Consider the following 25,710-nt stretch of genomic DNA (forward strand, 5'->3'; position numbering starts at 1 on the left):
AATTTCCCCTGTTGTTTTGTAAACTATAGTTTCCAGCTGTGACCAAACTGTAACCCACACAATCACAGTTTTCCTACAACGTATATTAGCTTCCTCACTCACCCTTGGGTACAGAACACACATATTGCGTGTGTGTGTGTGCGTGTGTGTGTTCATCAGCGTCTCAGCTAGATAAAATTGGCCCCCCAAGTAGCTCAACTTGTAGAGTATGGAACGAACACTGTCAGGTTAGATGCTGCAATTCACATTTGAGCCACCCATGGTAAAAATGGAGGTACTTGTGGTAATCAAAGAAAGTTGAATCAGTTCATCTGGATACAACGTTTATTGACAGAAACGTTTCATCACTCATCTAAGTGACCTCCTCAGTCTAAACTGACTGCAGGTATCCCCACCATTATAAACAGTAGTTGCATAACGACCAAAACCAAAAATCAGTTTCATATGCATAGTTTACTAGTTTATACCATGATCACAGAGAACACTTGTTTCTGCTTGGCTGGAGGGTGAGCGTTAAAACTGTATATTAATAATAATAATAATTCTTCTTCTTTACGCTTGTTCCCTGTTTCTCAGGAGTCGCCACAGTGGATTTTACAGTTTCCGCTGGTACCCTGTGAGGGCACAGCACCGATGGTGACCGTTGTTAACATGGGCCTAATCCTACCCTACCCTAATAATAATAAACTTTATTTATATTGCACCTTTCTAAATAACGTTAAAGGTACCTTACACAACAGGATAAAATAATGCACATAGTCAAGATAAAACAACAAAATGCAATAAAAATATAGGACATAATGCCAGATCCGCTCCACATAACAAGGTAAAACACGGTCAGGATAAAGTCAAAACAGCATACTTAAAATGAAGAGAATTAGAGCTGATAAAACAAGGATTAAGATGAAAAAATTCAAAATAAGATGATGAAAGAAAAATATAAAAACACAAAGAATTAAAAATTATAAAAGTATAAGATGTAAACAATATAGAGATAAATAAATAAAAACTGGGCAACAATGGATTTACTATAAAAAAGCCTTCCTGTAAAAGTAAGTTTTAAGAAGCGATTTAAAGGAAGGCAGTGAGTTTGCTAGCCTAATTTCCTCAGGTAGGGCGTTCCACAGCTGTGGGACTCTTACAGAAAATGCCCGGTCACCTTTAGTAATGAGGCTGGCTGAAGGAACAGTTAAAAAGGACCTGCCTTAGGAGCGCAGGCAGCAACCAGGCCCATGGGGTGTGAGTAAATCAGTATTATATTTAGGAGCGAAGCCACGTAGGGCTTTAAAATTAATTAGTAAATGTTTAAAATCAATCCTATACCTAGCAGGTAGCCAGTGAAGCATTGCAAAAATGGGAGTGATCTGTTCATGTCTCCCGGAATTTGTTAACAGTATGGCAGCTGAGTTTTGGACGAGCTGGAGGCGGGAGATGGACTTTTGACTGAGCCCAGAATACAGGGAATTACAATAATACAGAAGTGATGAGATAGACCATTTTTAACTTTTGCGATGTTTCTAATTTTGGAAAAAGCAAGACTGTACTATCGTGGTGATTTGTGTGTCAAAGCGGAGCTTGGAGTCATAAAAGACACCCAAATTACAGAGTGCTGAACAGTGGAGGATGGGTTCCCTACACTCTTTTCCAGGTCGCCAGTTAGGTTAGGGGCTGAATAAAAGGACCTCTGATATGGACTCATTGAGCCGGAAGAAGTTTTTTAACATCCAAGACTTAATATCAGAGAGACAAGCCATAAGACGAGAAAGATCATGTGTGTCATTACCAGTAAATGGGACATAAAGCTGGCTGTCGTCTGCATAACAGTGAAAATTAATATTATGATGATGGATGATCTGACCCAGGGGGAGCATGTAAATGGAAAATAATAATGGACCAAGAATTGGCCCCTGGGGGACACCACGTGCAAGGGGGGCTGGGGATGAGGACAATTCTCCCATTACAACAGAGAAAGATCTGTCAGATAGGTAAGATTGGAACCAGGCTAGAGCAGTATCCTTAATGCCAACATAGTTTTCCAGGCAATTTAAAAGGATGTTGTGGTCAACCATATCAAAATTGGAACTCAGGTCAAGCAGAATTAAAACTGAGCAAGCACCAGAGTCAGCGGTGAGCAATAAGTTGTAGGTAATGTTAATGGGAGCTGTTTCTGGAATCCTGATTGGATTGCTCGAAAATACAACTATTCATGTGTGTGATTAGTTGAAGAGCAAAAGACTTTTCTAAGATTTTAGATAAAAAAGGCAGATTTGAAATTGGTCTAAAATTACTTAAAACAAGAGGGTTGAGAGTAGGCTTCCTCAGGAGAGGTCAGACTATTGCGTGTTTAAAACTAGATGGGGGAAAAACTCGTAGACAATGAGCAGTTGATAATGGAGAGAATTTGTGGGCAAACAGTGTAAAATACCTCTTTCAGAAATCTAATGGGGATGGTGTCCAGTTGACAGATGGAAGAGTTCAAGTGGGAGATTAACTCTTCTAAGTCTAATAGAGAAATTTGCTTAAAGCGAGTCAGACTGGTGGAGGGTTCAATGCAAGTGGAGAGATTGCTTGTAACCGGTGTAATATGGAGTCTAATGTCACCTATTTTCTTAATAAAGTGGTGGAGAAATTGCCTGCATTTTTCTAGTGAATGCATCCAAAGGTTGGTTTTGGGCTGGGCTAACCACTGAATTTATAGCCTGAAACAAAACCCTGGGGTTGTGGCAGCTACCAGTAATTAAATTAGAAAAGTAGGAATGCCTTGCTTCCTTAACTGCATTCTGATAAGCCAGCATCAAACTTTTCAGTCTATCACGAGATACCCGAGTTTGCCCTTCTTCTGTTTTCTCTCAGCTTTCCTGCACTGCCTCTTTAAATCCCTTGTGTGGTCATTAAGCCAGGGGAGGGCGTTATGTTTGACACATTTAACTTTGATAGGGGCAATGCCATCAAGGATCATCCGACAGGTATTATTAAAATTGTCCAATAAATTATTTACAGAGAGATCCTTCTGGTTAAGAGTATTACTAGCCAGAGCCAATAAAAACTTTTTTTTTTCTAAAACACTAGCTGACTTGGAGTTAAAAGACCGAGAGCGGATATAGGTTGATGGCTTGTGAGCAGGGAGCGGGAGCGGGGTGTGAAAAATTACAGCTTTGTGATCAGAGACATTAAAATCTAGCAGTTCAATATTATTAAGAGAAACATTATAAGACATCACCAGATCGAGAGTATGCCCCTTATGAGTTAGCTCAAGCTCAAAAGACTCAAAGAGATTAATAAAATCAGTGATAAATCAAGACGTGGAAGGGCAGCAAACATGTATATTGAAATCACCAAGGATAAGAACACTGTCATATCTGCCCATAATAAAGGAAAGAAGTTCAGAAAATTGTTGAATAAAACTAGTTTGTGTCATGGGTGGTCTCTAGATTAAGAGACAGAGTATCGGATGGTGGCCATTTAAAAGAAAACCCAGACATTTGAAAGAAGAAAAAATATTGAGAGACAGATAATCCAACTGTAGTTCAGCTCAAGTTTAATCGCTGTAAGAAATTCATGAGCTAGCCACAAAGGTGCTATGTAACCATAGCAACACGCGGAAGTTAGTCGCAAGCCCAGTGAACATTCAGAGCTTTAGCTGCTAACTCTCATAACCTTTTAATTCCAATTCCAAAACGTTCAACAAAAAATAAGTGAAAGCTTTTATTTTAATGCTTTGGTAAGTGACCGTGGTACAAGTGGGATAATCCACTCCAAGGTGAGAGAGGTGGTGGTGCCTCTGCATTGTGCATTAAAATCCTTCAGTGCACACCTTGTTGTTTGTATTGTACATGGATATAATTCGCCATGCTCCACGCTCTGGTATTTCTAACAAAAAGAAGTGCATGGCAATGTGTTTTGTGTCTTTACCTCTGCAGGGGAATGCTACTTAATGGAGTGGTCGGACTGGAGCCCATGTGTGAGCGTGTGTGTCAAGGGAGCCGGCGTGGTCTTTGGCTCTGTCCAGGTGCGCTCACGGGCTGTCATGGCCCAGGAGCCTGAGAACCTGCAGCTTTGCCCTGACCAGTCCTGGGAGTCTCGGCCCTGCACTGGTAGGAATGGTTTAAACTGCCGGTCTTCTACTACCTAACCGCTTTTCTTAAAATAAATGTCCACAAACTGGCTTTTGACAATTTAATAAGTGGAAAACTAAAGAATTTTAATAAGGTCCTGGGTGAACTTGTAGTCCAGAACTCGATTGTGTTGAATTAAACCAGCAACAAATAAACTCATGCTTTTAATTTTTTTTTGCATCCAATTTCAACACAGTATAAAACACCATGCTTGTTTACTGTTGCAATCTGTGTCGATCACCCATTATGCTGACTAAAAACCAACCTCAGCACAAAGCCATAGGCGCAGTCGTTAGTGAACACCACACACACGCACATATGTGTGTGTACATGTGTGTGTGCATACATATATATATATATATATATATATATATATATATATATATATATATATAGCGGGGGGGGGGGTTTCTGAAAGCATCAATGGTGTTATACGTGCTCAACTAATGAGCAGCGGATGTTGAATATCCGAAATTCACTGGGTCCCTGGTGGTCTCATAAGTGCTCAACAAGGTAAGGAGCAGAGATAGTGTTTTTTTCCGAAACCGTCAATGGTGTTTTAAGTGAATATAGATATATAGATATAGATAGATATACACTCACTGGCCACTTTATTAGGTACACCTTGCTAGTACCGGGTTGGACCCCCTTTTGCCTTCAGAACTGCCTTAATCCTTCGTGGCATAGATTCAACAAGGTACTGGAAACATTCCTCAGAGAGTTTGGTCCATATTGACATGATAGCGTCACGCAGTTGCTGCAGATTTGTCGGCTGCACATCCATGATGCGAATCTCCCGGTCCACCACATCCCAAAGGTGCTCTATTGGATTGAGATCTGGTGACTGTGGAGGCCATTTGAGTACAGTGAACTCATTGTCATGTTCAAGAAACCAGTCTGAAATGATTCGAGCTTTATGACATGGTGCGTTATCCTGTTGGAAGTAGCCATCAGAAGATGGGAACACTGTGGTCATAAAGGGATGGACATGGTCAGCAACAATACTCAGGTAGGCTGTGGCGTTGACACGATGCTCAATTGGTACTAAGGGGCCCAAAGTGTGCCAAGAAAATATCCCCCACACCATTACACCACCACCACCAGCCTGAACCGTTGATACAAGGCAGGATGGATCCATGCTTTCATGTTGTTGACGCCAAATTCTGACCCTACCATCCGAATGTCGCAGCAGAAATCGAGACTCATCAGACCAGGCAACGTTTTTCCAATTTTCTATTGTCCAATTTTGGTGAGCCTGTGCGAATTGTAGCCTCAGTTTCCTGTTCTTAGCTGACAGGAGTGGCACCCGGTGTGGTCTTCCGCTGCTGTAGCCCATCTGCCTCAAGGTTCGACGTGTTGTGCGTTCAGAGATGCTCTTCTGCATACCTCGGTTGTAATGAGTGGTTATCTGAGTTACTGTTGCCTTTCTATCAGCTCGAACCAGTCTGGCCATTCTCCTCTGACCTCTGGCATCAACAAGGCATTTTCGCCCACAGAACTGCCGCTCACTGGATATTTTCTCTTTTTCGGACCATTCTCTGTAAACCCTAGAGATGGTTGTGCGTGAAAATCCCAGTAGATCAGCAGTTTCTGAAATACTCAGACCAGCCCGTCTGGCACCAACAACCATGCCATGTTCAAAGTCACTTAAATCACCTTTCTTCCCCATTCTGATGCTCGGTTTGAACTGCAGCAGATCGTCTTGACCATGCCTAAATGCATTGAGTTGCTGCCATGTGATTGGCTGATTAGAAATTTGCGTTAACAAACAGTTGGACAGGTGTGCCTAATAAAGTGGCTGGTGAGTGTATACACACACACACACCAGTCTGGTTACTGTACAGCCCCACAGTGGCCTTCATTTGCCTTATTTGGTTTCGAAACATCTTTCAAGGGACTTGGGGAAGGTGTGACCCAGCAAAGTGGAAGCAAGGTGAGGCATGAGAGAGAGACACACACAGTGAGTGTGAGAAGAGAGAGGGGGTGAGAAGTGCTGGAGGAAAAAAGAGGACTTAGTTCTATGTTGGAAGGTACGGTGGGAAGAAAGAAGATTGAAGCCAGCGAACGGATGAGAACAAGCCAGAGTGCTAAAGAACTATGCTTTGCCACAGTCCAAGATTCAGAGAAAGAATAATGGAGAAAAGTAAAGAGCAGAGAAGGGTAAAACCGGTGCAGCTGCAGACAAATTGCCCAATGTTACCAGAGACAGAGCTGTGCTATCGATTAATGCCCTGATATTGTACCCGGCTGTACAAAGAAGAGATCTTTCTTTTGTTTCAAGGGTAAATTGTTCATTTACGCTTGCTGAAATGTCCTGGACTGATGATTGGTTGCACAGTTCTCTATAGGGAAATTTGGTCATTTGCTGTGCTGATGGAGATATTGGTAAAGCAGTAATGGAATTGATAGAAAGCCATTAAGTAAAAGCTCTTACTGAAGATTAAAACGCTGAAATAGACTACTCTGTGCCATGGCAGTGATGCTGATATTATGTGGCAGCAGCCTACAATGTGCATAACTTCCCAGCTGCTCTATTAATCCCTCACTCCTATGATAAATGAACCCCTTTACAGACTCTGTACCTAGTGTACAGCTGCCTGCAGCTTTTGTGTTGAAAGCTGCCTCATTGTTTACTTGCTCTTAGGTGGCGAGTGTTACGAGTACAAATGGATGAGCAGTGAGCGTCCAAACTCTACCCGCCCCATCAGCTGGTGCCAGCGGTCAGATGGACTCAATGTCACAGGTCAGACATTTTGCAGTGGTGCATCAAAACCTGGCCCCAGGACCGATATGGTGTGGATAAATGTGCAATGGTTAGGTACTTGAATGATAGAGTAAAAACCTAGAGTACAATAACTGTTGTCAGTACAAAGGATGTATTCCTGAAGACACCAGATCCTGAAGGGTACCGCACTCAATTATAACGACCTTTGACCTGCAGGAGGCTGCCCCCCCAACAGGCCCCGGGTAGACAACAGCTCCTGTGATCCTCCCTGTCTAATGCCAAAGGCTTTCTGCAGTGAGGTGAGTTTCTCTTGTTTCATTGTATAACAAAATGAAATAAAATAAAACGTGAATAGCAAAACTACATCATAAAAAAAACAACGTAGCAGAATACATAGACAAAACGCAAACCATAGCAGAGTACAAAGCAAAATTAGAACATATTAAAAGCAATGAAAAACTTCAAAGCAGCAGAAAACAAAACAAATGGCTACAACATCATGTCATATATGGTGCAATAAAAGGTTGCTCATCAACACAAAATGCAAAGTCCCTTCTCTGGCACCAGGCGGCACATCATTTCATGGACAAATTGGGTCCTCCATGTGCACTGGGGATAAGTTGGTTTGAAGAAAGAGTGTCCTTCATTTGATTCAGTGGCTTATTAATTTGGCTTTAACAGAAGCATGACATTGTGTAACGTTATGAAGCACAGGATGGGTAGTTTGAGACAGGGAGGAAGGTTCATCATCCCAAGAGGAAGCTCTAGCACTTGACAGCATAAATAACACCTGTAATATGATGCATGCCAGGGGCAGCAGACATCAAACCAAGCTGTTATTCCTTTTTTTTTTCCTACCAAACTGTGATTAATGATCCTCGTAAAAGCAACCATCTTTATTTATCGCTATAGGTTTAATCATCTTTTTTTCTTGCACCAGCTGTCAGGGAGGTCAGAGCACAGGGTCAGCAACAGAACAGCCCCCTGGACCCAGTAGTGAGTCATTGTCTTGCTGGCTCAAGAACCCAGGTTTGCTGATGGAGAAGTGAGCTCTCTATCCACTACACCATCCAACCACCCACCAACACTAAAGTTAGATGGGAATGATGACACTATTGAAATGAGAAACACAGCAGTACAAAAAAAAAATCAGGAAGCTAAGTCTTTATCCTACAGTAGCCAGTAAATCAATGAGCCATCTTTGCCATTTTACTGGTCAGTTAATTATTGTAGACAGAATTGAATGTTTAATGATGGTTGGTAACCAACCACAATAAAACCTTGATAAAAAGTCTCATTAGCAGCAGATATTTCCTAACACGCGGGGAAGTCTCTCCCATAGCTGGAAGTCAGCCTTTCAGTGTCCTGTATAAGTTTGTCTCTAACTATAAGGCAAACTCTGGTGCCTCATGTCTCCTCATTAAAGTCCAGTTTAGTCCCCCTGTCTCAACCCAAATATTACCCTTGTCTGCCCTCTGCAGGCTGGAGTTTGCATGTGCGAGGACGGGTACACAGAGGTACTGTCCCCTGTCGGGCAGCTGGACCAGTGCGCCCCCATCCCAGTCCTGGAGATCCCCACGGCCGGGGACAAGAAGGCAGATGTGAAGACCAGTCGTGCCATTAATCCCACCCTGCCTACCACTATCCAGCCTGGACGTACTGGACGCACCTGGTATCTACAGCCATACGGACCAGGTCAGACAAAACATAACACTATTAAGGGTTTGCTCAGATCCCCATTAGTTATTACTCAGGTAACACCTGCTTCTCCTAAATTACAACTCTCAGAATGGCAATACATCAAGCTCTGCTAGTACTGAGTATATTATGTTGTAAATGGTGACTTACTTGGTCACACAGGTTTAACTTTTTTTGTCATCTTAAGTGCATGGACTAAAACTGGCATATTAATTGCCTCAAAGCGCAAATTCTAGATGCATGTCTTACCACCTGACTTGCTGGTATGTTGAAATTTTTTTAAAAAAAAATCAGCATCTGCATAGATCATTCACACCCATGGTGCATGACAATAAAATTATGCTTGACAAACATTTTGGATCTACCAGCTCTAAATAGATTGATGTCATCTGTCACAGATCCTTAACACAGCATTTGTCAGCAGCAGGCACCTCCACAGTTTCTTCGCACCGCCACGTAACTCGTAATCTTCAAAATCACGCATTTTTTGTATTGGCATACCACAGCCGATGATATACTATGAAGATCTACAACATGTCTTTTTTCACCTCCAAACTGATAAATAAAGAGAACAAGTGTTTTGCAGCAGAGCATGGGAGTTTTCATGAGCTTTCACATAATGAATTGCTGGTGCACTGAATGGCTGTTAGTGCCATAATAAGGTGTAAACAGGGAGCCAAACTGATGAGCCTCCTCTTCCACAGATGGGAAGCTGAAGATGTGGGTGTACGGTGTAGCGGCTGGAGCCTTCGTGCTCCTGATATTCATAATTTCTATGATATACCTAGCTTGGTGAGTTTGCACTCCGCTGTTTATCCCCCTTCTCTCCTCATTATAATTCATGAAAAAGAAATCCCTCAACCCTCAGTTTTGTTTCCCCATCCAGTTTGAGTTGAACCATTCCTGCCATTTTATTTATTTGTGTGTTCATGTGTGTCTTTATTTTGCTCTCCTCATGCCATCCTTTTGTGAGAGCAGCAGCTACTGTGCCAAGGCGTGTCGTTCACTTAAGGCCCAAGAGTCTGACGCCAATGGGGCAGTGGTATGGATGGGCCAAAACGCACACGAGTTGACTTACACCTGTCCCGATTGCCAAGAGTTGGCCCAAAGTGGCGCCAATGGCTAACTAGGATGTGGAGGGCCCCTAACCTCCTCTATATAAGTAGATGCAGTCGTTGAACTTTTCCCACGACCCCTCTCCACCAGCGCCACATGACCTGCATGACTCAGATAGAGTGAAGTTGCTGGTGCAGGTGAGGGCTTCCTAAAACTACATAGCTGTTTTTTTTAAGAGCTTCTAGAGTGCATAGATAGACGGTCGTGTTCCTCTTTTTATCTCCCATTAGGAAATGCTAATCACCTTTTAGTGCAAGGCCATGCTAGTATATCTGCCTATTAAGGTAAAAGATGTCTAAATAGCCTGTACTGTGTATGACCTGTAGAGACGTATGAAGATTGATAATTCCCATAATGCAAAGTGCACTCACAGTATACCCAGTACTCAGAGTGACACATCAGCGTACACCTTGGTAAGTACATAGTGTATTACAAACATTTTTTCTCCGGTACTTATACAGCTTTGTGGTGTACCTGACTATTTTTCCAAAGGCTAATTAACTGGAAAGGGCTTTTTATAAACCTATTCCTTTACCAGCACAGTACTGTTGAGCATTCTTGACGTCAAAGAAGAGGACAGCCAGTATGTAACTAGCACCAACATGGAGTAGACGTGTAATAGTCCTTCCACCAAGCCCAGTACAGTGGAGTACTGGTTCCTAACCCGCCATGAATGGCAAATTAAGGGGAGTCTTGGATACCATTTTAGGGGACTCCCTGTCTTCCTGAAATAACGTTCAGAATTTTCATCGATAGCTTCCTACTCTTACTATTGTAATGTCACATCGCCCTCTTGTGGTTTGAACAGGAAGCGGCATAATGCTCACGCTAATTTTCCAGCCTTTTTCATCTCTTCTTGTTCTTTCTTTGCCATAACCTCATTTGATTTTTATTACACACGGTGTGGCTTTTGTTTGTTGCTGTGGGCTCAAAATATTAGGAAGACCTGCTCTGCCCCTTTCATGGCTACTAAGCCGGTGAAATCGGGGGAAAATGTTGATCCCTTATTGTTCTAACTTTTAAAAAAAACAAAACCAACAAACGCTACGTAAAATGATAATTCATACCTGTTATTCAACAGTCAGCATTTACTGTCATAAACAGTACAAACACAAAGCTAGAAATTTGATGATGTCATTTGAAATCCAAAGCAGCTCCATAAACATGAATGGAAAACTGATGGTTCCTTTTCCCCTCATCTGTGGAGCTTCCAAACAGTGACATCACGAGTGTTGTCCACCGATCCCACTCTTTGAAAAGGGGAGGGGACAGAAAATGTAGATAATTTTAAAGAGGTTTCCTCGACAAAGGGGTACAACACCACATTGTACCTTAACTTTCTTTTCCAATTAATTCTTCAGTGCAGCTGAGTTATGAACAGATTTCCTAATATTTTGGGCATTCTGTCTTCTGCCAAGGTACTGTAATATATGGATAACATGGAAATGCATACCGGGATTACACAAAAATTAACCCTCTGTATCATTCTATGTTTTAATTTGTGCAGATCTTTTAGTTGCAGCTCTATAACAAGCTTTCCTCATGTGTTTTGTTTGTTTATTTACGACCACAAAAGTCTAAGCGGTCAAGTAATTATGACCAGTGTAGAATAGCTTTCCCTGACCTCATACAGATGTTGTAAGAGTTTTCATCTGCTTTTGCTGAGATTTATTCCAAAAGATGAATTTCATTGTCTCTTACATGTGAGTAGTGTGAAGTTGTTTTAAAGGATTGGCCATAAGACCGGATCCTCTCGCACAAGATTTAAACATGGCCGACTATATGTTCTGTTCCCTAGTTGCAACCGTTTGGACAGAAAACGTACCGAGCATGGTATAGCTATAGTCTTTTTAGAGTATGATTTAAATAGCTGCTCTGAATCTCACTTTTGTTCTCTCATTTAGCAAAAAGCCAAAGAGGCCTCAGAGACAGAGGCAACAAAACAACCGACTAAAACCTCTGACTCTGGCCTACGACGGGGATGCCGACATGTAGCTGCCCCCCCTCCATGGAAAGCCCCCCTCCCCTCCCATGGAAAGCTTCACTGCTCACAGAGACCAACTTCATTATGCCATTACATTGAGGGGCAAGGACTTCGGTGCCGAGGACAGACACGTCACAGGGCGTCAAAATTGAGAGACACTCACAGGCGTTTCCAGTAATCCTCCACTCACTCAACCCTTTTCCCCTTCATTTTTGATATTTTCTTACGCAAGAGCCTTCACAACTTCCACGGTCTACAAGCAAATGCCTTTTTTTTTTTTGCACCCTCGCCCCCGCCTCTCCCACACATATACACACGCACACACACACTTTCCTGTAAAGGAAATATCATTTTGGAACACGAGAGGGACGGCTGCAAGAGACAGGCCCGACTTCTGTTGTTTCTGAATGCAGTACGGCACAAGCTCCAACTCTTCCCCCGTGCTTTTCTGCTTGTCCCCTTAAAATGCTGAGTAGCTAGAGGCTCAGGATGCTCCGACGGTTCGTACGTTGCCAAAGTCACCGCAGGGAAGAGGAGGAGGGGGAGAGGAAAATCTCCATTAAAAAGGCTTAGACTCCTTTTCTCAATCCTCAACTGGGTTTTGACTCAAATCTCTTTTACTCTCTCGAACAAAAGGGATGCTTTGCTCCTCTCTCCATTTTCTTTTTTTGCTTTGATTCATAGGCTCACAGGCCTGTGCTGAAGGATAAACTGATCTGTATGATGCTGATGGAGGAATAGTCAATCACTTGTTCATGGAACTGATGCCTGCCTCGCCCCTTTGCTTTGTTCCAGGCATTACATTGCACTATATTAGTGCAGCATGATATGCACATTTGACCTCTACCTACTATCTGCCATAGAACACTGCCTCTTCTACAGAAACAAAAAAAAAATATAAACACTATACAAATGGACAATAAGGTAAACATCGCAAATGGAAGCTCACTTGGAAGAAGAAAAAAACGTGGCAACAAGAAATCATGTATACACGCATCACATTCTGCAAAACAGGGATGTGAATCAGCGGTAAATATATGTATAGCTTTTATTCCTCACAACTAATTTTGGTTGTAGTCCAGTAGCTACCTATTGTGATTTGTAGATTTGGTCTGGTGTTATCTTTATGTCTCTGCCCAGATGTGATCACAAAAAAAGAAAAAAGAAAAAAAAAGCTGACTATTATACCGGCGAGTGACTCATTTAACCTTCTGCTTTGCAGTGAGTTCTACTTCAACCCTGACACATCAGGCCAAATGACCATGGCTGGATTCGTGAATATAGCAAATTTTAACCGCTTTGTAGAAAAACATTAGTGAACCCTACAACGTATGACAACAGCGGGTGTTTAATTCAGCCCACTCACTCATAGTATTTCACGTAAAATGAAACCTCTGCCTTACTATCGCTGCTCAATTGTCAGCAGTCCTGCTAACAGCATTTCACCATTCACCTGCCATTATTTTATCCTGGCAAAACTAAGGTAGCATAGCTCATTTCAAGTCAGTTTTCCCCAAACGTTTCCCATACAGTAGTCCACATGACAGGTGCTCTTACATTATTCAGTCTTACCACATATGAGGTAAAACGTGGCGTAACACAGTCTGTACAAATCAAGGATCAACACATTTCAACATGCTAATAGCAAGAGAGCAGCGCTTCTGCAGAGTTTGACACGAGCAAACTGGTGTGGAGAATGTTTACTTTTATTGTTGTTGGATTTGTAAATAACAGGAAACGATTTTTTTATTTTTTTGAAAAAAGATAAAGTATGTGTACATTTATTTTGTATTGCACAGAAAAATGTTTAGTTTGAATATTGCAAAGTTGGGTGTATGATATTGCTGATTGTTGTGCTCATGATGCAAGTTGTATGTTGTAAAAAAAAAAAAGAATCCAAAAAACAAAACATAGGCTCAGCCATTTTGTACAGGTTGTTTATATGTATGGGAAGAATCACCAAAAAACAAATAAATGAGGAAAACTGATCTAAATATGTCAAAGTCGATGTACGATTGATTACCTGCACCTCCACCGCATCAACATTACAGGTCTGTTCAACTGTGCCGAGTGGGATGTATTACCACTGGCCACCACTAGATGTCAGCTACCGACGTCAACAAAAGTTACACCTCAAAAGTGTGTACAGTGTAAACCCTCCATCACCACCCCTTTACACACCCCCCCGCTCTCTCTCTCTCTCTCTCTCTCTGAACTGTGAGAGCACACTATATAAAACATCCCGCCACACTTGCAGTCAGATGTGCAAACACCTCCGTACACATCACTGCGCCTCCAAAGCTCCCATTAGAGAGGAAGGACAGAAACTCCCCAGCAGCCAGTTGTCTAGCCTGACTGAGCTGGCACACATCAAACCTCATCTCTCATGCCTCAGGACCTGGTGTGAGGCCAGTCTTTATTCCAGTGGTTTATTGCTTGATCTAGAATTGTATTCAACAAAGGACATTGTTGTTTTTTTGTTTTTATTATTATTTATTTAGTTATTTATTTTTGTCAGTCAGAAACTGAGAAGGTTTAGAAGAGGATCGGGAATATATAAGGACAGGTTGGTATGATGGGAGACGCTCCACACAGAGGTATGCGGGCTGCCGTCCTGTTGCTGTCACTGATCTCAGTGGTAAGTTAGTGTTTTTTATATATGTGTGTGTGTGTGTTTCAGCCTACAATTTCCACTGTCTCACAAGTAATTTGGACTGATTCATTGAAAGCATCAAGTGTAGTAGCGAATGTAAAGGTTTTTTTTTTCGGGGGCTTCGGTACCCATACATATCAGTAAAATTAACAGTTGTGAAGTCCACACGGTCATGTGTGATACAAGACGAAGTGGACCTCACATGACGCTTGCAAGATCCTGTCCCCAGCAGTGTCACATACACACAGGAATGTGATGGCTGTTTCCAGCACGATGCATGCAACCTTCTGTCTGAGGGCTTTTACCTGAGTCTGTCCAAGGAAGAATAACTGTTTAGAGTGGCATTCAAAGTGCTGCTGCTTTCATGCCACTGATGATAAACACTAATAAGCGTCTGTAAACATCCACTCATCTGTGAATCAAATGATCCAGTCATCGGTATACATACCGCACACAGATTAGCTAAGTTTAACCTCTCATTTTAAAACCACACACGGTCCCGGAGGGAATGTCCTCTCCAGCACGCCCTCCTCCGTTCTGCCACCAGCCAATGCAGCTCAACGGCAATGTGTTGGCTGAAAGAGACCGAGGCTTTTTACGGCAAACATGCCACAATGCCCCTGACTCAGTGCCTTGGATAGCTTGTGACAACCCAATTCCTTTAATCCTCTGAGAGACTCTGAGTAACCCCTCACCCATAGATAAGTCTGTCAACAAAGCAATCTGGGCAAAGCAGGACCACTCCTTCTCCCGTACCAAAAAAATTCCACGAACTTAATCCCCACAAACTTGACTGGCCTCAAATAGCTCCTGTGGTGTTATCAGTGTTTAATTTGCATAGTGATGGAAAGAAGTCAATTACTATTAATTATTCTCTACGACTTAATACCCATTATCGAACTGAATTCACCGTCTTGAAAACCATAAACTCAATTTCACAGCTGACTAAGCGCTCTAATCATTTTACCCCCCCTTACTTACGCAGCTTTTCCTAGTTTGATGGAAACAATAGAGTTGTGCGTACACAGACGCCGCGGCATACGCTAATGGTGATCGTCTTATTGTCCCAACATACAGAGGAGTGGTCATTAAATATGTGATTTCCATGCATCTACAATAGCATCATGGCAGTGGTAACAGATCTCGTGGCATCACTTGATGTGAATGTTTTTCCAGGCTGGGCTGCCAAATTGCTTCGCCATGCTTTAATGGGATGATCATAATTGTTTCGTACTTGGCACAACCTAAGCTTTTGCCTCCAGCTCCTTTGACAGATTGACAGACCCATGGGAACCGCACAAACTTATTTTGGCCGCCTTTGAACCAAGTCGTGTGTGAAATAATATGATTATGTATTTATCCTCTGGGTAAGCTGAAAAACTAGTGGCTAGGATTTTTTTTAAAAAATTTTTTAACTGCCCTGCTCTAATAGCCCTCAGTCTGTCCGCGTACAGTATTTATCCTCCACTCCTCCACAGAAGTCATGGTGATAATTGTGCCCTGGCCTCTCCCGAGTGGTGGTGCAGCGATAGGGCTCGACTTCACTCCACAGCCTCCTGTGATGTCTTGACACACTTTGTGATTTGTCATAATCCCCACCCCCACCCCCCAGGTAACACTTTGATATCGCTGGAAGAATATAAACCCAACTTTTTATAAGGTGTTGGGTGTCCTTACTCGATCCATCATCTCAACCAGGAGGGACCTCACGAAGCAAAACAAGCTGAAATAAACTCTAATTGCCTCCGACTACAATAGAATCCCACATGTCAGACTTAAAAAACACTCGGAGCATCCAGCATCAAAAGACTGAGGAAGTTTGATGAGATTGGATTGGGATCTGCGAATACTCACCCGTGTTTGAGAGGACGTGTGATGGTATTTGATGGAGCATAACCTCTCGTCTCACGGAAACCAAAGATGTCCGTCAAAGCCAATCAGCGGTTGACACTTGCATTTCAGTCCGCTCGTAAGATGTGGGCTGTCACATCCACAGATACAGTCAAGATACAGTGGATCGCTTCCCACATAATGAAAGGCGAGCACTCCATATAGAGGTACTTGTCAATCCACGACTGCGGTAGCTGTGAGTCGTCTATCAGATTAGTAAACGCTGTGGCCAACCTAGCATCTTGACGCATGCTCAATACTCCAGGTAAGAAAATCAAAGAAAGTTGAATCAGTTCATCGGGACATGTTCATTGAGAGAGAAACGTTTCATCACTCATCTAAGTGACATCTTCAGTCTAAACTGGCTGCAGGTATCCCCACCCTTATAAACAATACCGTACAATACAGTTGCCTAGCGACGCAAACCAACAACCAGTTTCAAATGCAAATTACCGTGACCGTTAACTAGAGGTACAATGGCCATGTGTACTATTCACAGAGGGTTGCAGAATAGTTGCAATCACAGGCTTGTAAAATGGCGACAGGTGTACTCTTGGGCCTGCCCCTCAGTTCAGGGATGGTCATTCCCTCTTAACATAGATGACCTCTTTCACTCCCCATTCAAACCAGCGTTCCTCCCTATCGAGGATGTGCACATCCTCATCCTTGAAAGAGTGGCCACTGGCCTGTAGATGGTGTAGACTGCCGAGTCCTGGCCTGATGGGTTAGCTCTCCTGTGTTGTGCCATCCTCTTGGCCGGCGTCTGTTTAGTTTAGTTTTTGTGCCAAACTCTGACACACTACCCAATCGAGGTTGTGAAGAGGCAGCCTAAATCTCCTATCAGCCTGTTCCTTCTCCATTCTAACTCTGTAATGCCTGTTAAACTAGAACTGTTGGACTCGCAGATCCTCCCCCACACACAAGTCGCAGCAGCTGCAGCATTCAGGTAAATGAAAACCGACACAGGCTTTCATTCTTTCCACACGGTTTTGTGTATAGCCCACCGCCGACTTGCCCGTCTTCTCAGGTGGTTCTATTAAGGCGGGGATGGGTGGGTGGATTGAGGGGGGGGGGTCCAACCCATAGAATATTTGCTGAGCTCCCGAGGGAGGCTGGTCTTGTTTATCTTCCTGTTTCAAAGAGAGAATGTCTGCACCTTATCACAGCCTTGCTGAGAATAGATAACATTTAGGGCTGTGCAACAGCCAATATGTTGCATCTGGCAATCTGAAAGTTGTTTCCTTAAGGACTTCTGCATGACCACACTGTCTGTGTTATCTTCTCGAAGAATTAATGCCCTGTCTCGTGGACTTGGAAATAACATTAATAGCTGACGTGTGTGTGTGTGTGTGTGTGTGTGTGTGTGTGTGTGTGTGTGTGTGTGTGTGTGTGTGTGTGTGTGTGTGTGTGTGTGTGTGTGTGTGTTGCACAAGAACTGGCTGCTCCAAGAGCACCCCCCCCAAAAAAAACCCTAAAAACAAAAAACATTGAAGTGAAAGCCTGCATCTCTGATGATATAGCACGGGATTTGAGTTCTTAAAACGAAAAAACACTAAACAACATATATTTTGCTCAACGCTATCATTACCTCATGACAAATGTGTAAAGCTGTTCTTTTTAAATGTGCTTGGTCCGAAACCAGCGGGGCTGTGAAGCGAACATGGTGTTCTTTGCACATTATCTGATGGCAAATGTGTCTCTTCTCGCCACAGTATCTCTCGCTTAGACATGCACACACACATATACACACACACATACACTCATTTATACATCCAGTCCCAATCTCTGTCTGTGAGCCTCGCTTAAATGTTTTTGAACCTGACAAGAGGTAAATCTCGGCCCCGTGAGTCTTGGTGCAGTCAGTGGGGGTGTTACGGATATAAACGTTGCTTTAGTCAGGACTGCCTCTGATCTGCCTAATCTCCCCAGGGCTGGATTACAGGTTGGGCTCTAATCCGCGGAGTGGGGTCTCTGTGAATCTGCCACAGAGCGTTCTAATCCCGGGCCTGTCAGGTGCTTTAGATGAAAGCTAATTGAGCATCCCGTTACGGGACGAATACGCAACTCTCGTGACAAGGCGAGCAAGCCACCACGGCATCAAAATGGGTCTGAGGACATCTGGGCATGCCTTTAAGAAACGCGTCGCAATTATGCCTGCACATGCGAGTCGTTTTATTTCAAATCTGAATGTCCACCATTTGGGGGACAACGTGAGATACCCCCACAATGCAAGTAACAATGCTTCAGTAGAACAGGAAGCAACCAAAGTCACTGGTCGATGGAGAAAAAAAACCCCAAACACATTAGCTGATTGGGTCCTTATTTAACATATCAAAAGATAAACCTAACTTTTTTTTTCTTCCAAACAGATCAATCGAGCACTTTTAACTACAAACTCTTTATCTGCACCTTAAAGTGCTGTCTGCTGGGGAGTGGGATTGAATTCATAATCCCAAAGCAGGAGGACTCCCCCCAGATGGAAACCCAGTTATTGAGCAGCATAATTACTGCATAATGAAAATGATATTTGATTTGATCATTGGAGACCACAGTCTTAATGAATCAGACTAGGAAAAAAAAAAGCATAAAATATTAAACGGGGCTCACAGGGTTTGATTAAAGTGTCACGTTTTTCTAGTCACCGAAAACGCACCATTCACGGATGTGCACGTGGTTCATTCAGCTGATGGATGTCAAACCGGATTGCAAATCAAGTTGAAAGTTGAAAATGAATGTTAAGTTACAAATTTTACGTAAAAAAAAAGAGATGCATTTTGGATAAGTTCTCAATATCTGGTTTGGAATAAAATAGTTACCTTGAGCGTTTTCAATCCATTTTTCTTAAAATGACAATAAGGGTTTTGCTTGGTGAACTCTATGCATCCCTCTTGGTAAAACATCCTCACCTCATCATCTGATGCCGCTCACGTACCGATCAGTCCGGATCAATATACCAAAGTGTTATCCTTTTGTTAGCCAAGAATTTCAGTCACCTATCATCCTTTCAACTTGGTAAAAAAAAAAGTTTTTTTTTTATTGTTTCCCCTTTTTCCCCCCAATTGTATCCAGCCAATTACCCCTCTCTTCCGAGCCATTCCGGTCGCTGCTCTACCCCCCCTGCCGATCCGGGGAGGGCTGTAGACTACCACATGCCTCCTCCGATACACGTGGAGTCGCCAGCTACTTTTTTCACCTGACAGTGAGGAGTTTCACCGGGGGAACATAGCACGTGGGAGGATCACGCTATTCCCCCCAGCTCCCCCTTCCCCCCGAACAGGCGCCCCGACCGGCCAGAGGAGGCGCTAGTGCAGCGACCAGGACTCATACCCTCATCCGGCTTCCCACCCGCAGACACAGCCAATTCTGTCTGTAGGGACGCCCGACCAAGCCGGAGGTAACACGGGGATTGGAACCAGCGATCCCTGTGTTGGTAGGCAACGGAATAGACCGCTACGCTACTCGGACATGGTAAAATTTATTTAGATTTCGCACCGTTTTTCAAGTATCAAACATCTGATTTTGTTGCAAATCATTTGTAATGCCTGTAGAAAAGTGTCATTTAGATCATACTTGTGAACAAAACCAACTTTCAAACCAGAGCAACAAAAACCAGAGAAAGACTCTGGGTCTGCATTTTCATAGTGAGATGTTGAAAAGGGGGGCGGCACGGTGGCGCAGTGGTTGGCACGGTCACCTCACAACAAGAAGGTCCTGGGTTCAAGTCCCGGGGTAGTCCAACCTTGGGGGTCGTCCCGGTTCATTCTCTGTGTGGAGTTTGCATGTTCTCCCCGTGTCTGTGTGGGTTTCCTCCGGAGACTCCGGTTTCCTCCCACAGTCAAAAGACATGTAGGTCAGGTGAGTCGGCCTTCCTAAATTGTCGCTAGGTGTGAATGTGTTTGTGTATGTTGGCCCTGTGATGTACTGGCGGCCTGTCCAGAGTGTCTCCCTGCCTGCCGCCCAATGACTGCTGGGAGAGGCTCCAGCATCCCCGTGACCCTGAGAGGATAAGCGGTTCGGATAATGGATGGATGGATGGATGTTGAAAAGGGCACTCTTCATACGGATTCATGGCGTTATCCTTTGTGCTACTAGTTGTACAAAGTACTACTAGTATTGGCACTACTAGTTACGCAAAGTATCAACTTGTGAAGAAGTACTTTTGCATCCCATTTTCCATTCATTCTTGGGAAGGAGCCTGAGCTGGTACGGGAGGTGGAGCGGTACCAACTAGATATAGTTGGGCTCACCTCCACACATAGCATGGGCACTGGTACCAAATTCCTGGAGAGGGGCTGGACTCCTTACCATCACTATTATGCCTTCAGCATCTCAGTTACACAACATAAGAGTAATACAGTAGACGCAGAAGAAAAATGTAAGTGGACATCAATATAGTGCAAGTAGGGCGGGCTGCATGACAGACAACTGAACGTAAGTATGAAGTCAGAGCTAAATACAGTTAATATGACACCACAGATTAGGGAGCAGACGGCATTTTATGTTTGTTTCTTGTAAGCGAGGACTGTCATACCAGTCGCACTAAGGCTGAGAGATAGGTACTATGTAACTGTTGAAAAAGCAAATGTGCTTTCAGTTTATCACACCGTATTTCATACCATCCTGAACATTCAGCTTTACCATTACTGACTACAGTTTGATTACAAAAATATCATTACTTTCTTTTGTAAGTCAGCTGGTTATAGAGACATACGGAGTGGTAAACTTCTCCGATCTGTCCAACTTTTTTCCGTGCTGGAGGTGTGTTATTGTATTTCATGATACCGCATGCGGCGAATCCAAGGGTATCTATCCGGAGACCTGAACCTCAGTGAAAATCAAAAGAGATGTGAAGCAAAATAAGTCCCCTGTTTACAATGTCATCATTGCCAGACACACATACTGTAGGCAAAAGTGTCATTCATCACTTCAAAACAAGTTCAGGCCATCTCATCAGTCTCCTCCGCTGCCCGTTCACATTTGCAAAATGAAGACGGCCAACAGAGTGACTATGGAAACTGATGCACTGCGAGATGCACACAAACAGCACCACAATGTCATTCAGTGAACTTTCTGAATGAGAAGACCTTATTTTCGTGGTATTGATCAGTGGGGTAGAAGTAAAAAATGTACACCCTTCACCCAGATAGATCTGCTGTCATGTTCCCCGGCTGGGGTTAGGTCATCACTGTCAGCAGCCTCCATGGGGTGCACAAGGAATCTCAGCTCTCTCGTCTGTGTGATTGTTAGGGCGAGGGAGAGGACAAATCATCAATCATCCATTCAGGCCACATTCAGCAGGTAATAGTTTAGTGTTGCATCACGTCTGCCCCCAAAGGTTTACTTTTATCATCTCTATGTATGGCAGGAATACCCTTAATCTTGATTAGGGTGCTGCACATGTGGTGTTTTACACAGACTTATGAAGTTGGCTATAACCTGAACCCTATATGCACGAGCATTTGCAAATGACAGTATGGAGACTTTTGTTGTTTTATGATGGTGCTTGCATTTTCTTTGAAGATTGGATGTATTGTGATGGTTTCTCCACTCCTTTTCCCAGGCTACCAGCGCCGAGTCACGTAGCCCGGAGAGAGACATGAGAGAGAGCCCTAAGTCCAAAGTAAAGACGTACTGGACTGAAAGCAGCAAGGCGGTCTCTATCAGTCGCCTGCTCTCCCAGACCTTTTACCGGAAAGAGAACTTTACTTCTCTGGACCTAAACTATGATGACGCAGAAGCTTACGCCAACCAGGAGCAGTGGAACTGGCAACACAACACTTCAAACCCACATGATCCGCGACCCAGGTCCAAAAGGAGGCCCATCGTCAAGACGGGCAAGTTTAAGAAGATGTTCGGCTGGGGTGACTTCCACTCCAACATCAAGACAGTGAAACTCAACCTCTTGATCACGGGAAAGATCGTGGACCATGGCAACGGGACCTTCAGCGTCTACTTCCGCCACAACGCCACCGGCCAGGGTAACGTGTCCGTGGGACTCGTTCCGCCCACAAAGACTGTCGAGTTTCGTGTCCAGCCGCACTACCAGCAGCAGCAGCAGCAGCATCAGCAGCAGCAGATGGTTTTGGAGGCCAAAGACACCAAGCTATTCAACTGCAGGGTGGAGTATGAGAAAGTGGAGAAGGGCACCAGGAACTCACTGTGTGCCCACGACCCCTCCCAGAGCTGCCCCCAGGAGCAGACTCAGAGCCATGTGTCCTGGCTTTGCTCCAAGCCCTTCAAAGTCATCTGCATCTTCATCACCTTCTACAGCACTGACTACAAGCTGGTGCAGAAGGTGTGTCCAGATTACAACTACCACAGTGACACCCCGTACCTGCCCACTGGGTGAATACCTAGCCGGACGAGAGAAAAAGACAAAGAGACAGGGCATCGGGCCCTGAGAGATATCAGTTTATTTGGGCTAAAATGGAGTTATGCACCATAAACACAGAGATGCTTTGGAAAGTGAAATGTTGACAGGTATTATTAAAGCTAACGTACTGCATCGCTGCTGCGAAGTTGAGATTGCTCTGTTGAACGGACCGCCTCTGGAGTCATTGTGAGAGCATTTAAGAAAGCATTTTAAGGCTTGCAAATACTTATATTATATGCATAGCTGCTTACGCTGAACGGCAAGTCTCAAGCCATCCCTAAAGATATGCCAATTGTATTTATATAAATATTGTGGACTTCACTTAAAACAAGAAATCACTTTTATGAATGTTTTTTTTTTTTTTTGCTTTCTAATTTTGCTGTTTGTGTCAAGTGTATTTCCGTCTCAATCATGGTTTCTGTCTTTTTCAATCTATCGCTTGCAATCAAGCCAAAACAAGTAAATGTCAAAACAAATATAATTAATCTCCTGTATGTATTAGAATGGAGAATTGAAAACTCAAATATATTGCAGATGGTTTTGTTTTCTGTGGTGTGACTATTAGAACGAATATATCACGTCTGATGTTGTTGTTGGATTCCTGTCCACGTTCATGCATGAACCCAATGTGGTGAACAAGTGAAACTACATTTCATGTCAGAAAAGTTGTCAAAAATGAATTAGAGAGGTTAACATATGAATTACCCTTTATTTGTACTTTTAGTCACTTCGAAGAGAGTTTGGTTTACAGACATTAGATAGAAAAAAAGTATATCCATATTATATCAAACATGAGCAAACATGTCAGTGAATACATATACAATACAATTCACAGAAGATTAAAGAGAGAGAGACAGAAAAGTGCTTATTACAAACTGGTTGAGTTCAAACAGTTAACATTTTTGAAAAAAGTGAGTAGTGAAAGAGTGAATGCAAAATAACTTTAAACTCATAGATCACCAACATAGCCAACAGTGCCGACCAAGGTTAAACGAAAAAGTACTTTTACTTGAGTGCTCGGTTAATTTGTTGTAAATAGAAAGTTGCATAGCCCTGAGGACATTTCATGCATACTTTCACTTAAAGCCCCCACAAAAATGTCATTCAGGACTATTACTTATGCCTGCGCAACTTAATAGAGTGACATTTGCGTTTACTTATGTGAGGTATATGCATATTTTTTTCCCCTACCATTTACAGGGGCGTCCGGGTAGCGTGGTGGTCTATTCCATTGCCTACCAACACAGGGATCGCTGGTTCGAATCCCCGTGTTACCTCTGGCTTGGTCGGGCATCCCTACAGACACAATTAGCCGTGTCTGTGGGTATGAAGCTGGATGTGGGTATGTGTCCTGGTCGCTGTACTAGCGCCTCCTCTGGTCAGTCGGGGCGCCTGTTCGGGGGGAGGGGGAACTGGGGGGGGAACAGTGTGATCCTCCCATGTGCTACGTCCCCCTGGGGAAACTCCTCACTGTCAGGTGAAAAGAAGCAGCTGGTGACTCCACATGTATCAGAGGAGGCATGTGGTAGTCTGCAGCCCTCCCCGGATCAGCAGAGGGGAATGCAGCATTAACCGGGACGGCTCGGAAGAGTGGGGTAATTGGCCAAGTACAATTGGGGGGGAAAAAAGGTAGAAAAAATCCCCCCCCCCAAAAAAAGACAACATTTACAAAATGTGGACAAAATATCCAAATTGCCCGCGAATGATCATCAAAAAAAAAAAATCCTTGACGATGGCATGAAAGGAGCAGATGGTATTTATGTATTATTTACATACATGTATTCATTTACCTATATATGTAGCATTTAGTGAACATTTATATCTGCAGTACCTGTGAACCTCTCATGCTGACATTGCCATGCTATAGCTACACGTGTGAGCTGCACACAGCTGCATCAAGACAAGTGCACATATTACAACAGCATGTATCAAACCCTGCCAAGAACAACAAGTGTGATGTGTAAAAGTGATAACCTGCATTTTAATCAACAAATAGTTTGGAATAAGAAAACGTGCATTTCTCTATCGTGGTTGAAATGTGAACAAAAACAAGGTTGCTTGCTATCGGCATGCAAGGACATACACACATGAAGCTGCAGAAACCGATCACACATCACATAATCCCACCTCTCATACGAAAGAGACGTATCCTGGGTGACGGTAAAACTGGTTGGTAATAACGTTGGATGTTTAAATTGGCTATTAAGACCTCATTACATAAATTGGGAGCCATTGGCACAATGTGAAGCATTTAGAAGAATGAACACAGTGTGAGTAGGACCTCTGCCGTGTCAGTGCCAATATGAAGAAGATATTAAAGTGCCAATAGGAAACTTGTAAAACGTACAATTGTGCACCCAGGGGAGACAATCATGGCTGTTGAACACGCGGTCCTCTTAAAGAGTGGGGGATACCCATCCATACTCTACAAGGAAGCTGTTAATGGCAGCTTGGAAGACATCCAATAAGCCAACATGGGGAGAGAGTATTTTCTGATGAGGCACTACGGAGCAAAGGGGTATACTGTTTGTCTGTGGGATGATTGAGCATAAAGACAAATTTATGATGAGTAGAGACCAACCTTGCAGAATTAACTAGTAAAGCCTTGGCTTGTAAACTGGAAGCATGTTTCATGTGTATCTCAGTGATCCATCCTTCCAGTTACGCTTTGGATTGTTGCTTTCGTAGCGGTCCCATGACTTGGATCTCGCTCCACCTTCAGCCAAATGCACCAGACTCGGTTTAGTTTATTTGATGAAATAACCAAAAAGTCACCAAAAAGTACTGTTCAAATATATTTCACAAGTGGAGACAGTCTTACACAAAATTCAACTGGTTTGAGAGTTGATGAGAGTTTTACTCTCTGAGAGATGTCATCCGGAGGAAACTCGATCGGTTCGGTTTGTTACATGTATTTTAACTTTCCCTGAAAAAATGATGAATAGGACAAAAGGAAAATAGCCTAAAGTCTCAAGGAGGGATGAAGTAAGGACAACTGGCAAATTAATAACTTGTTTTATATATTTTGTACAGTGGATAAGGTTTCAGAGGTCCAAAGCAAGCATTATGTACATCTGAAGATGTAATAAACTCAGTTCTGTGACAGAAATCTTTTCCTTGGTGAATCTATTACAGTGAAGTCTGCAAAGGCTGGTA

The 25,710-nt window shown here is 43.2% G+C and overlaps 2 protein-coding genes across 2 annotated transcripts in view; both read left to right on the top strand.

Moving 5' to 3' along the window:
• Window positions 1-9,664, top strand: part of LOC130118483 (thrombospondin type-1 domain-containing protein 7A) — a 91,657-nt gene extending 81,993 nt beyond the window's left edge. Inside the window, exons 28-33 of the mRNA XM_056286935.1 lie at window positions 3,921-4,094; window positions 6,760-6,858; window positions 7,057-7,139; window positions 8,322-8,535; window positions 9,243-9,330; window positions 9,517-9,664. Of these exons, the coding sequence (XP_056142910.1) occupies window positions 3,921-4,094; window positions 6,760-6,858; window positions 7,057-7,139; window positions 8,322-8,535; window positions 9,243-9,330; window positions 9,517-9,664 (806 nt within the window). The remainder of the gene's footprint in view (window positions 1-3,920; window positions 4,095-6,759; window positions 6,859-7,056; window positions 7,140-8,321; window positions 8,536-9,242; window positions 9,331-9,516) is intronic.
• Window positions 9,665-9,704: 40 nt separating this feature from the next.
• On the top strand, window positions 9,705-22,530 carry LOC130118484 (neurexophilin-1-like). The gene is made up of 4 exons (XM_056286936.1): window positions 9,705-9,791; window positions 9,981-10,067; window positions 21,429-21,479; window positions 21,742-22,530. Exons 1-4 carry the CDS (start codon window positions 9,705-9,707, stop codon window positions 22,528-22,530), a joined length of 1,014 nt encoding a protein of 337 aa, XP_056142911.1.
• Window positions 22,531-25,710: the final 3,180 nt, after the last annotated feature.

This window comes from Lampris incognitus, chromosome 9, assembly GCF_029633865.1.
Source record: "Lampris incognitus isolate fLamInc1 chromosome 9, fLamInc1.hap2, whole genome shotgun sequence".
NCBI classification, from domain to species: domain Eukaryota; kingdom Metazoa; phylum Chordata; class Actinopteri; order Lampriformes; family Lampridae; genus Lampris; species Lampris incognitus.